Here is a 14,334-nt window from a genome sequence, read left to right on the forward strand (position 1 = left end):
AAAGATGCGATCTGTCTCCAAATTACCTTCTAAAGTTGGCAGTCTAGCTGTTTGCTCTCAACCTTCAGTGCCTAGCAATTACAACTGCAAAAGTAATAATCCATTTAAATGTCAAAATAACATATGCTTTGTGAATTTGGTGACTGAAAAATAAATGGATACAGATGAATGTTACCCACTGACGTTTGATGAAATTAATATAATCTTTGGGATTTGGGAAAACAAATGGTATTAATTTTATATTTCTTTATATAATATTTAAGCAGAAGTAATACATATGTCATCCAAGGTACCAGTGTACTATTGCATAAACTGCAGGTGTTTCTGTAACAATGCTGTCAGTTCAACTAATTAGAACATAGACAAGGGAAGTGTGTGGCCTGTAACGCTTCATTGTTCCTGAAGACAAAAAAATAATGAAATATAATGTCTTCCTCCCATTGGAGAGTAATGAAGAATAAAACTAATTTGTCTGACCAAAAATTAATTAGACACATCAGATTCGATTGTACCTATTACTGTGAAAGTTTGCAGCTGTTCCTCATATTATTATGCCAATGATGGAATGTAAGAGTGAACAGGCCATCTGATCAAAAGAAATACTAGCTATACTATTAACCAACATTGCTGTTATCTCCAATTTTATTTCTGGTTTTTCAAGTGAATTTTTTTAGTGTATCAATAGTGATCATAAAAATTTTATTCTTGATTCTCTTTGAGTCTTCCATAAAATTCTTCAACAGCCTGCTTGAAGTATGGGCACAGAATTTCTGTAAGAGTGACAAAATTTCTAACTAAATAATTAATATACTTCCTACTGCTCCATATTCTTCTGGCTTTACTTTCTGGATTGTCATTAATCTGTTATCTAGAATTGGTCTGGAAAGTTAGTAGTTGATTATCCACCATGAAAATCAGTTCTTTTCAGAAAAAAAAAAAACTTCTTAGAAAAACATATCCTAAGAATAACGTCTTATTTCTTTTTATACACTGGACTCCATATTTGGTGACAATGAAAGTTGTAATGTAAAGCAACATGGCTTAACTCTTCTGCTTCACTGACCTGCTTTCTCCCTAACTCAGCATTTCTGCAGTTGTTCACTCTGTTTGCAAGTTGTTAGACAGTATAGCTAAGCACCAGACTATTTTTGACTCCATTATAATATAGTCAACAATGTTTTCTAATTCACGATGATATTTTGAGGTTTATTCTTTAGCTCATTTTTAATTCATGTAATTTTTTTAAATTTACCTAAAAATTTTTCTTATTTTATGTTCTTGAATCTCAGTCAAACATTGAGCGGTACCAACTCAGATTTTCTAGAAATAGTATCACTTAAACACTGTTACTTTCATCAAGCAAATTTATAGTCTGAGAAGTAACTGCAAGCAATTCATAAGCAATAGAAAAACGGGACTTAAAGAAAATGGAGATACAGATGATACAAGTAATAACGACTCCAGCTTTGGGGCCCCAAAAGAGACGAGAACAGAAACACAACCCAAACAGAAAAGACTCTACTTTTTATGCAAAGGACACTTAAATGTGCAAAGATGCCACCAGACAGGCTTGTTAAAGCAGACATTCTGGGATCATTTGAGGAACAAATAAACATCACTGTAAATTTAACAATGCAAAATCAAGTCTCTAAATACCAAATAACTTTTTTCCTTCTTTTGTACTTTATTTGCATCCTAACATCCCCTTTCTCCTTCCTTGAACAATACAGATCTCTCCACATTTAACTGTTGAATATACCAATCATTTTTTGTAACAAAAACATCAGGATGAAGGGTTGTACCCAGATGCAGGGCTAAGCATTCTGGGAATCATCCAGCAAAGCACTTTAGTGCAAGTTTAACTCACAACACACTAAGTGACACAAGGCTATTCAAGTGCTTTAAATGCAACACACTTAAGTGTTTTGCTGGAACAAGCCCAGTGTGTTTAGTGCCTAGCTATATGGACTTCCTAGTGAAATAAGAAAAAACCAGTCCAGCTCAAAGCAAATGCAATGACAGACTAGTCTCACAACATCAGTTATTTACACAGATATGCAAAATTTAGGCTAATTAGATAACAGGTTTCTTGCATTTTCAAAAACCAATTCCTTGCTTTCAGTTCTAGAAAACTTTTTTCCTTTCTTTGTTTCTGTGGCTGCCTTTTTCTAAAACCAGTGCTACTTTCACCTCTGCTCTTATATTTCCTTCTCTACTGACAATATATTCAAAGCTGACGTACCTCAGCTTCTGGTTTGATGCATAGGGAACCCAAATATGATTAAAAATTTAAGCAATGTTTAGGAGACGGCCTTTTCTGAAGTTCTACACAAAACAGAATAGCCCATGTTTGGGACATTTTGTTGATAACATTTTCTAGAAAGAGAATATCTAATAGCAACAAAAGACCCACAAACAAACAAAAGCCCATTTAAGTAGTAAGTAAATACAGATAAAAGCAACAAAATTCCTGTATTATGCATTCAAAAGAGGTGCTCTGCACAGCTCAATTCAGTTTTGCTGAAAATGGTTATTTCTCCTATTCTTACCCTTCCCATATTTTTCCTGTCTTATATTTTATATTTGAGAAGAATTTTGGAAGAAATAGAATCTATGTTTCCCTCAGGTCAGGAAATGAATTCAGCATGGAAGCCACTGCTAAGAAACAATCATTTCAAAGGCAGGGATGATAATACTACCTTTGCTCTCCATTTGGACTACAGGCCACTTACTCTGACAGAGGAGGCTTGTCTGCTTGGGATATCTGAGAAACACTGAATTCAAATGTTCAGAAAACCAACTATAAACAGTGCTTTAGGCACTAACTATAAGTAAGGCAATATTACAGTCATCTGAACAGGAGGAAATGGGAGTTCAAGCTGTTAGTTTCATAAATTGATCAACCTGCAGAAGTAGTAAATTAATAAAATAACTATTAAATCAGTTTCACTAAATAATCTGTATTTTCTCTTATGTTTTGGGAACATATTTCCCTCCGTTGGCTGTGACAACTCTGCACAAAAAGGAGACACAACATCAGCAGCCAGCGGGATGTTAAAAACTAAGTAGCTCTATTTAAATCTCATCTTTTGCTCCATGGATTTTTATGCTTCCAGAAGTGATTTATGAAAACGTTTCTGATAGTCAAAACAGGCAAAACAAAACAACAGAACAGACAATCACTTACCAATTATTATGGGTTGTGGTTCACTTTTTACTCCCACACCTGCGCTGGTGCTTGCAGCAACTTCCACACGGTACTGAATACCTGGATATAGGCCACCTATTACTACAGACCGAATGGCTGCATCTACTGTTTTGTTGACATGAAATCGGGTCTCATTACCTAGGCACCAGATCTGGGACAAAAGTTCATGTGTTAAAAAACAGGAAATTCTTCGTGCTTATAAACAATCGCTCATAGATATGACATATCAAGGTATTGCATGACAATCACTTATTTTGGACTTCTTAATGTTACTGTCCAGGAGCAGCTGGAATTGCGATGGTTTAGCTCAGCAAGCTATCCCAGATTAGCATAGGACCAAGCCAGCTGCAAAGACTGCTTGCAGATACCTCTCTGGCTGTCCATGGAGTGTAAATTCTGTGGTTACACTTCTTACAAGCACAGACCAGAATCATCCAAATGAAAAAGAGGTGTTATACATTAATTGAAATCTTGCTTAGTAATATGATTACCACCACACCTTTCCTAAAAAAAACCTTATACTTTTTTCATTCTTAATTCCCACTGACTACTCAAATAATACAAGCACAGGTTGAAACACCTCTTAAAGTACTAAAGAAGAAATAATTTTCAAAATTCTTTTCAACTTTCTTTCACTGCACAACAGGAATACGTGAAATTTCTGAAATGAAATATGTACAAACTCACTTTTTACTGCTGCTTTTGTGATTACTTACATTGTTCAGGAATCCAGTATCAGTTCCTGACTCAATTACTCTCTCGTTAAACAGAAAACCACTCTATAATCTCAACTGGCATTTTGTGATGAGAAAGGTCTATGATTTCAAAGTGTTATTTCTGTCCCTTGTATTTTTCCATCGACTTTTCCCAAGAAGTTTCAAAACTAAGACCTTTTGAGGGTTCTTCTTCAGTTAATGCTATCTGCATATACTGCTTCTGTATTATTAAAGAAAGCATTTACTACCACTCAAGAAAATCAGTGCATAAAGGTATCACATGTGCACTACATAATTATAACAGCAAAACACTATTGGTGGAACCACTATCAGCAAACAACTGATGTGTTTAAGCAACAGCAATGCTTTCTTTACCCTTATTTTTAACCCTGCTCAGTGTTTTATCACACTTTTTTTTTTTTTCCAGGGAAACACTAGGGAATATTTGGAGCGCAAGAGAAACCCTTGTTCTCCTAAACTCAAGTAGATCTTATTTGCAGGCCAGAATGCATTAAAGTGAGAAACTAGCGCGTATCACTCCTTGTCTGTCCTGGTCTTAGGTTACAGCAGCTATGAGATGCCTCTAATTAAAGGCATTTAATTAATAAATGAATTTACAGGCACTCTGATGCTTGAAGTGGAATCAACAGAACTACATTCAATTTGTTAGAAAATATACTGTGAAACCTCAGCAGTCATTTTATACTCAAGGAAGTATTAGACTCTTCACAGTGTACTCACTCTAGCCAGTTCACTAATTGGGCAGTCATGTAGTCTAACACAGAAGGGATGTAATAAGTAGTGATTCCAGCTGTTCTTATAAACAGCCTGGAGGTCTGAGCACTCACCTGGAACATGGCTTTTATTAACTATCAGCCCACTTTGTTTCATATCTACATATTTTGTGGTTCAGGAGTGTGCTTTACCTATTTGCCTATAAGACCTTGATAGTTAATATTGACTTATACTGGAGTCAGTATCAAGATTAATTAAGCCAAAAGATAACTATTAATTGATATGAAAATTAGATCAATAAAATACTGTTATTAATAAATCCTGATATCGACTAAAAGCAAAACAAAAGAAGTGCTACGCTAAACATAAATACTGTGAGCATTTACTGCTGGAAGAGTTTGAACCATTAGTTGATTTAAAAGTTAAGCACCTTCTCCCTTCTTGATGCTGTGTTCCCCCAAGATACAGCAGGGGAAAAAAAATTTTAAAAGACATATTTTTGTTTGGAATAGACTGCATCCACTACTTCCACCCTTTGTGGAACTGTCCAAAAAGCTGCCCTGCTCTATCTCAATTAAAAATTTCACACTAGATATACAAGCCAGCCACAGCAAAGTTATTTAACAAACAGTGTGTTCCATGGCCACAAGCCTGTAACAATGCTGAACCTTGCACAATCATTTTCTCCATAGTCGCCTATGCCAATAATACACTGCACTTTTTCCATGTTGTGAAAATATACTTGTGCAAAAGTGAGCTTAGTGGGGAATTACAGACTACCAAAAAAATTTAAAATTATACATAAGGAGTGGATAGTTTGAGCCATCCTAGCAATAAAGAAGGAGAAAATACAGCCCATACAGGCAGCTCCCATATAACAAACTCTGGATATAGTAGCAGTGTTCAACCTGTTCCTCAGAGCAAACAACCTCACACCTTAAGTTGTGAATCTTGACAGAGATAGTACTGGGAAGAAGCCTTGTATTCTCCCAGGGCCACAGTCCTTGACTTTGACCTTGAAGTGTTAGGATTAGCATTTTTGCAGGGGAAAGAAGAGGTATCTTCCCTGCCAGCTTTTCTGCCAGAATTGAAGGCACTATAAGACAGGGACTTCACCTGCCTTGAGAGTGCATAAACCATTTACAAAAAAATCCCTCTTCTCATTCCACAGCAAGTAAAAGCAAGAAAGAGAAGCACTATATACTAGCTGGCAATTACAGCTCTCTTCCAGATCTAGCTCATGCTATTTTTGCTTTTAATATAACAGTAGTACTGCACTCAGTCGTCTTTCTCCATATAATTATATGGGTGGCTGTAAATGCTGTCAGAATCTAAATCCATAAACAATGCTATTGCTCTGTAATTCAAGCAGGCTTTTTCCTTAAGCACACAACCCTCCCATTACACGTAGTTTCTACCTTGTACTCCTGGATGACTCCATTTTGGTGATCTGGAGGGGGAGGATCCCAGGAGATGCTGATGCTTGTGCTGTTGTGGTTTCCAACTGTCAGGACAGTAACAGACTGAGGAGGAGCACTTGGAGCTACAGCAAAGACAGAGAACAAACAGAAGCAAGACATTAATCCATTTGCTAGAGCATGAATTTTGCTGAAACAGTGTAAGAGCAAGCAGACAGTATACAAAGTTCATTCTCTCTGCAGGCCTAGGTATGAACACTTTGTTAGGCACTGGTAATTTTGAAAAATGCCTTTCTGAAGAGAATCGTAGCGCTGAATGACAACGTGGAATTTGTGGCAATGGAGAATCAATACAAATCACTCCTCGTATTTATTTATATTTAGCATTCCTTAAGTTTGCACTGGAACTTTTCTTACACTTGCTTTTGTTTTCCGTAATACGCATGGATAGCTACGGATGTATCAGCTACGTCATAATGTGAGGCTGCTTCACCTGGCCTGAAAAGTGTCTTGATTTTTCTCTCCCCACATGGTCTAATAATTATGTGATCAGCAGACATTTAAAGATCTTTTTTGGTTTCCTATTTGTTCTCCAGGCAAACATTAACTTAGCAGGTTTGAACATAACGCCTTGCAACTCCTAGATGGAAAAGGGTTAAAGTGTTCAGGGCTTTACATCAAATATCAGTGAATTGGGGAGGTGCTAAGTTAGGTCAGATATATACTTATGTCCTCTTTTCCCTAGGCAAATTACTTTCTCTTCAGAGTCCTGTTCAACCATTCAGAGCTGTTTGGCTGGTCACTGCATAACAAGGCCATATTTATGAGACAATTGCTTGCCAGCCCTGATACATTGGCTAGAAGTGTGGGTGAAAAAAAAAAAGAAAAAAAAAAAATCATAGCTGTGAGTGATTAGAGCTATGCTGGCAAAGCCTCTCATGCAGCTACACCAGCAGCAGGGTGCTTTTGATGGCTCAGGACATGTTGTTTGGGAAGTGGTGCAGGAGCACCGCTATGGAAAACCCCCTCTGTGAGCAACTGCTGCATCTCTGTGCTGCTGCTCTCCCACCACAGCTGCAGCTGCCACAGCAGAGGGCTGGGGTATATGTCCCTCCTTCAGCCACGTAAAACTTCTTGCAGCACCCCCTCTCCCCTAACTTCTAGGCAGGTGTTGAAACTCCACCACAGTGGCAAGCTAAGTTACCAAAGTTGATTGTAGTACATTAAAGTATTAAGTCCCTGAGGAAAAAAAAATGGATAACAGCTGCCCTGAACTAGTCCTAGTATCTATCTAGTCCATTTATCCCAGTTCATTTACCCAGCAGTCAACAAAACTGATAGAAATAGGCTAGGAAAGTGTGAACTAATAAAGTGAGCATCTAGTGGTGCCTCTCCAGAACAATTTTCCAATTTACAGAAGCTTGTTGTTCAGACACTTTCTGTTCCAGAGTGGTATCTTTGTATTTAATCACTCCTTATGGAATTTTTCTTCCATCTATTTGTCATCAACTTTGATATGATCTTAAACATTCAATCCGTAATATGGAAGCTTATTTTAAAGACTTACAGTAGACTTTGTACCACAACCTAGAATATTTATCACAACCCCCCCACCCCAATTTCAAATCCAGATAGCCCTCTCTTTTTGGGCATCTCACGTCTTGTTTCATGGCTCCCTGGCTTCACTCCCCTGCTCTAGAGTATTCCTATCCAGAGAGGACTCCATCACTGCTAAACTCGATGGCAACAGGAATCTAGTCTTAGCTTTAACAGATATTCTTGATTGCATGAACATCATTGGACCATACTTCTTGGAAAAGCAAAGAGCTACTGGCCTCTTTGCATTAAGGTTTGGCAGGTTTAATAAAACTAAACACAGTCACAGATATCAGGAGTATTCAAGTTTCCTGAGTCAATTCAGATTTCCTTATTTTTCCCTGTGGCCTCTTAAAGACTGGCTGTGTTCCAATTTCAAATGCTGCTCAGCACTTAACTTGGCACAGGCTCAAGGGGCTGAGCTCAAATCCTTACCCTGATAATCCTGAAGAGTTGGAGCAGCCTGTTGCAGGAATCACGCAACTTAAAACTGGGGTATCAGAGGTGTGGACAAGGGACCATACAAGATTACATCAGAAAAAAAGTATTTTAGAGGAAAAACGACACGTACTACTGTCCTGTGAGGCCGCACATTTTGACAGCTACATTTTCAGATATCGGTTCAGCGGCAAAGCAAATATTGCCAGGTAGAGTCCTTGTGACCTTGAATGACGCAGAGAAACAGTGCACTGGAAGGGAGAGATTGAGCTGTGTTGTGCACAATTTGACTCTTAGCCAGCTCAAGTGAAGCACAGCAGGGTGGCCTTGGGCTACTCCTTGCAACTGTGCAACGCATAAAACCGGTGAAGTTAATAGTTCTATTGTGTATTTTATAGCAAGTCAAATAATTTGCCACACAGTAAAAAAAATAGCATTTTTAAAGACCTCTGGTTATTCAATAACAACAAAACGGTGAATAAATATATGTGTGTGATATTGACTAGAACAACATTTAACATGAAAATAATAATAATAAAAATTGAAAAACTTATCATGGTATAAATAATTTTTGGTTTTAGTACAATGAAACAACTTGCTGAAATGTATTTACTTTCATCCTCAAACACAAAGGACATTCAGAAATATAATTTCTTATATACACATACCTGGAAACACAGAGAGAGAGAGAAAGAAAGGAGAGTAAATGTTAAAGAAACGTAAAATGAATACTGAACTCTAACATTTAAAGAAAAACATACTGTATTCATCTTTGCATTTAAACTGCATGAATAGTCTAGTTAATATTCTACCATTGTCTTTTTTTTGAGGATATATGATAAGTTCGAAGCAAAATTAAAATTGCAGTTGATGAATGCAGCTGAAAGTAGCATTTTAAGAGCTGCACTAAGGCAGAACTGACAGACAGCAGCTGATAAAAACTAAGGACACTTCCATTACCAACTGTCAGATTTTTGTCATGACAAACAATACGCAGAGCAAATACTACTCCACAAAGTTATTCCAAAAGAGATTTAAAACACTGGATGTAGCTGAAAAAAAAATCATCTATCTTCAGAACAAGTGTGAAAGAAATAGTGAAGATTATAAAAGAAAATATTTTATTTAGCTCCTTCTGGTATGTGTGTACACATACATGTATATAACAGTTCTGCTTTGTCTCTCTAATAATAGCACTCTGTAAACTGGCACCATGATATAAATTAAGCCACTCATCTGACACTGCTGCAGTTATTAAATAGACCGCACTGAAAAATAACATTTTTCAAACCGTTTTCTCATTTCCCTTGCTGCTGGCTTGCGGAGAACACCTTGCCTGTTTCTTGACAGGTCAATTATTCCAGTGCTCAGCTTCTTCTTACAGATATGAAAGAACCCAAATCGCTGCTCATCTTTTCCAGACGCAGCCAAACGCAATTCCATTTGTTACCTTCACAAGGCCAAAGAGGCAGGAGATGGATGGATACTGAACTGTGACAAATGTCTGATCTAGAGGAAAAGTCTAACTGCAGCAAAATTGATTTTTGGAGGTAGGCCTCAGAAGTAACATTGCATGTAAAATTTAATCCAGCAGAAAGCTGCCACTACCTTCTGGTCATACTTTGCCTTTACCAGGGCTATTTGTTTTGAAGTTGCAAAAAACTTCTAACGCGCGAATCACTGTTGTAAATTATTTTCTAAAAATAGTATACTTGACTTTTTTAAAAGTTAGGTCTAAAAAAGCTCGTTTTTGAAATGGAATCACAGGTGACACAGCAAGTAGGATACCTTTAAATAGACTGCCATCTTTCTTCACTGGATGAGAAGCAAACCACTGTCATGAAACATTTAGTTAATGCTATTTTTGAAATATATGAATACTGATATAATTGCAAAGATAACGTGAGGAATTAAAGGAAATATCTGTAGAACTGCATCTACTGAATGTCTTAATTTTCTTTTGGAAGTACTTATCACTCAAGCAAGAGGAAGAATATTTACAAGGGCTGACGTTTGTCTGGTGATAATACTACGTATTATAGGATGATGTGTTTTGAAGGAGACTTGTCAACAGACTCCTTGAAAGTTATATTAATCTACAAAGCGGATCCTAGCCTGTGAGTTATACATATCTGTAGGCAAGAGAAGTTTTTTAAATCTTGACTATGTGGAAAGTTATTCCACATGAACAAAGTAGCCTTTAAAGTAGGAAATGACCTGACAGGCTCTGCTGGGAGATGAGGTTTATAAAAGAAAATGTCATTACTCAAGTATTTTACAGAAATAGTCAGGAGGTGCAAAATGTTCTCTCTTTTTCAGTAGTTCTTAACTTACCTTTAGCAAGAGATAGTTAGATGAACTAAATAAACAACAAAAATCAATTGAAATTGGAGAAAAAGAAAACCTCACAGTGAGGGGACAAAATCCTATGTTTTAACGCTAGAAGAGCAATTTCACCTGTAGAAAGCTTTTTTCAATTTTCTTTTTTTTTTTTTTAAGTTTTGTTCAGACTGCTGCAAAGATATTATTTACTGACTGATTTAGGCTTTATAGTCTGAACAAAGAAATGGGAACCATCAAGTCCCAAATTCTAAGTCAGGCTTGAACAATGCCTTCCTACAGGCCCTTCTACATGTTGCAGGACACTGAATTTCCTCAGCTATGAAGTACGAATGGCAACGAAGTTATCTTCAGGATTACTTATTTGTTGGGCAATAATCATAACAAATCAAAGAGAAAAGTCGGTAATAAGAGAATCCATTCCAGAATTTAAAAGTACTTGGCAATCAGCACTAAAGTAAACCTCAGGAGACTACTGTAAATGATTAAGATGCAGCTTCAATAGGAAGGAAGAGTGCACTTAAAACCCACCAAAAGCATATGAGAATTTTGAAACTTCACCAGTATTTCTTTCCCTTGCTTTGAAAGAAACCAACGAAACAGAGACAAGATGAACCCTCATTGTTTTGATCACCCTTGTACTTTTACAGGAGAGATTCTCCAGGCAAAGGTTTCATTAGACAGGTATAAGAAAAAAATTACATATATCTTACCCCACTCTCTTTATTTTTCAATAAAAACGCAGTCCTGGAGTGCATCCATTTTAGCAAAACTATACACCATGCTACATGCTATAGATATAAATGCTTCTGCATTTCACTAGTATAAACTGTTTGCTATGTTTGCATTCTACATGTTTCACAGAGGCTTGCAAGGTACTTAAGGAAATCCTGTGAAGTATTAAATAGGGCTGTTTAATGAATGGTGTTCCTAATAGAAACAAGAAAGTGGCATGCCTTTGTGATTGGATTTCCTTCAGACTAGTTAAATAGCTGTCCTTTACTAGTCCTCATTTCCCACTCAAACTGTTTATCTATATTATTACCCATTCAGAAAGATCACAGAATGACAGAATGTTAGGGATTGGAAGGGACCTCAAAAGATCATCTAGTACAATCCCCCTGCCAGAGCAGGAACACCTAGATGAGGCTACACGGGAAGGCATCCAGGTGGGTTTTGAATGTCTCCGGAGAAGGAGACTTCACAACCTCCCTGGGCAGCCTGTTCCAGTGTTCTGTCACCCTCACTGTGAAGTTTCTTCTCATATTTAAGTGGAGCCTCCGGTGTTCCAATTTGCACCCATTGCCCCTTGTCCTATCATTGGTTGTCACCGAGAAGAGCCTGGCTCCATCCTCGTGACACTCACCCTTTACATATTTATACACATGAATGAGGTCACCCCTCAGTCTCCTCTTCTCCAAGCTAAAGAGACTCAGCTCCCTCAGCCTTTCCTCATAAGGGAGATGCTCCACTCCCTTCATCATCTTTGTGGCCCTGCGCTGGACTCTCTCCAGCAGTTCTCCATCCCTATTGAATTAAGGGCCCAGAACTGGACACAATATTCCAGATGTGGTCTCACCAGGGCAGAGTAGAGGGGAAGGAGAACCTCTCTCGACCTACTAACCACCCCCCTTCTAATACACCCCAGGATGCCATTGGCCTTCCTGGCCACAAGGGCACAGTGCTGGCTCATGGTCATCCTGCTGTCCACCAGGACCCCCAGGTCTGTTTCTCCCACACTGCTCTCTAATAGGTCGTTCCCCAACTTATACTGGAACCTGGGGTTGTTCCTGCCCAGATGCAAGACTCTACACTTGCCCTTGTTATATTTCATTAAATTTTTCCCCACCCAACTCTCCAGCCTGTCCAGATCTCTCTGGATGGCAGCTCAGCCTTCTGGAGTGTCAGCCACTCCTCCCAGTTTGGTGTCATCAGCAAACTTGCTGACAGTGCAGTCTATTCCCTCATCCAAGTCATTGATGAATATATTGAATAGTACTGGTCCCAGTACTGACCATTGAGGCACTCCACTAGATACAGGCCTCCAACTAGACTCTGCCCCCTTGACCACAACTCTCTGGCTTCTCTCCTTCAGCCAGTTCCCAGTCCACCTCACTACCCGAATCATCCAGTCTACGCTACCTCAGTTTAGCTGCGAGGATGCTGTGGAAGATGGTGTCAAATGCTTCACTGAAATGAAGATAAAGCACATCCACTGCTTTGCCATCATCTATCCACCTGGTTATGTCTTCATAAAAGGCTATGAGGTTGGTTAAGCATGACTTCCCCTTGGTGAAGCCATGTTGACTGCCCCAAGATGTGCTTAATATCAAATGCTCATTGGTAAAAAGTTTCATTTATTAGTTTTATTTTCAGAGTGCAGACCAAAGTCTTCTATTGCAGCACCACTGAATAAAAGAACGGCTGCAGTACACACTTTTTGGGAGACCCAGAGCCACCTGTACGTCAGAAGGGCATATTAGCCAGAAGAATATAGGACTAGGCCAGTGCTTTCTCATGGAATACTTACAGCACAAAACTGAATATTATGTTTAACTCTAATGCCAACCTATATCTAACAAACAGAAATCATGTAGAAGAAATAGACCTGAACATACGCATGCACACAATAACCAAAATGGTCGCTATTGATTTCATCTCCATGTTCTAGGTATGGAGCCTGTTGCTTTTCTGATCATTTTACTAACCTTCCTCTGTGGTACGAGCAGACTTTGATTCACTGTCCATTCCTTGGAATTCATTGAAATAAGGGCGAACTTTAATTTCATAAGTGACTCCCTTTTTCAAGCTGACAAGGACAGCACTGCGCTCCGTTGGGACTTTGACCTCCAGATTCTGCCATACAGCTGGAGAAGGTAGGCCAGACGTTTGGCGATACATTACTCGGTATCCCTGAATAAACTGGGATTGGCGGTCAACCTAGAAATGGCATTAAATAATACATCAATAAACATATTAAAGTAACACAACTGTATAAAAAGAAAACAAAACATTTGCCTAAAATAAGTTTTTCCTCATAAAAAAAGAGAAAATTAATGGCTGTTTAAGCTGCTGAATTTAAAAATCAAGCTGCCTTCTCATAAGCCACTGTTGATTAGCTGTCTATACAGAACATTTTTCTCACATTACCTGCTATAGAACATTTCTTTGTATTTTACTTTCACCAGCTCTATTTATTTTAACAAATACCACCTTAAATCATAAAACAAGGCCCTGCCCCTGCAACAAATAATGAAAAGAGAACTTTGGCATAGTGCTTACTGCATGTGAACTTACTAAGCACGTCTTCGCTACCAATGTGCTGAAATATGAGAAGAAAACCAAATTCCTTTCAGAAAAGGACAAGTCTTTGAAGATACCCTATATGCTTTCAGTTAGTCCATTACTTGGCTCAAAGCTCATCTTTTCATGAGATGCTCTGGAGAGTAAAATAAACATAAGACAGATGCAGAGAAAACAACTTCCAAGGACATGTGCTGTTTCTTGCATTCGCAGTCTAAGCAGCCTCTTTGAATCCTGAGGTTGTGATGCTCTCAGGCCATCAGATGGAGAGGGAATGTTGTTTTTGGCCTATATTTTGTATGTTACTAGGCAAGCACAATTCAAGATTGGACCATAGACAAAACTTTAAATTCTAAACTATCATAGCTATAAAGACGATTTTTTATTTGAAGGAAAAACTTAAAATGCATTTTATCTTGGAGAGGTTGCCTGCATCTTTTCTGTTGGTAAAAAAAAAAGGCACCAAATAATGATCTGAGCTCTTATGATGTTTGCATGAATTTTCCCAGAAAAACAAACAACAACAAAAAACAAACAACAACAAAAAACCAAAACCAAACCAAACCAAACAAACAAAACC

At 38.0% G+C, this 14,334-nt stretch overlaps 1 protein-coding gene across 1 annotated transcript in view; it reads right to left on the minus strand.

The window, feature by feature from the left end:
• The window catches only part of ROBO2 (roundabout guidance receptor 2), a 1,119,753-nt gene that overhangs the window by 64,427 nt on the left and 1,040,992 nt on the right, over positions 1-14,334 (minus strand). The window contains exons 16-18 of the mRNA XM_065627797.1: positions 13,160-13,391; positions 6,078-6,202; positions 3,188-3,359 (exon numbers count right to left, since the gene is read on the minus strand). Of these exons, the coding sequence (XP_065483869.1) occupies positions 3,188-3,359; positions 6,078-6,202; positions 13,160-13,391 (529 nt within the window). The remainder of the gene's footprint in view (positions 1-3,187; positions 3,360-6,077; positions 6,203-13,159; positions 13,392-14,334) is intronic.

The sequence above is a fragment of the Caloenas nicobarica genome, chromosome 1, assembly GCF_036013445.1.
Source record: "Caloenas nicobarica isolate bCalNic1 chromosome 1, bCalNic1.hap1, whole genome shotgun sequence".
In the NCBI taxonomy this organism is placed as follows: Eukaryota; Metazoa; Chordata; class Aves; order Columbiformes; family Columbidae; genus Caloenas; species Caloenas nicobarica.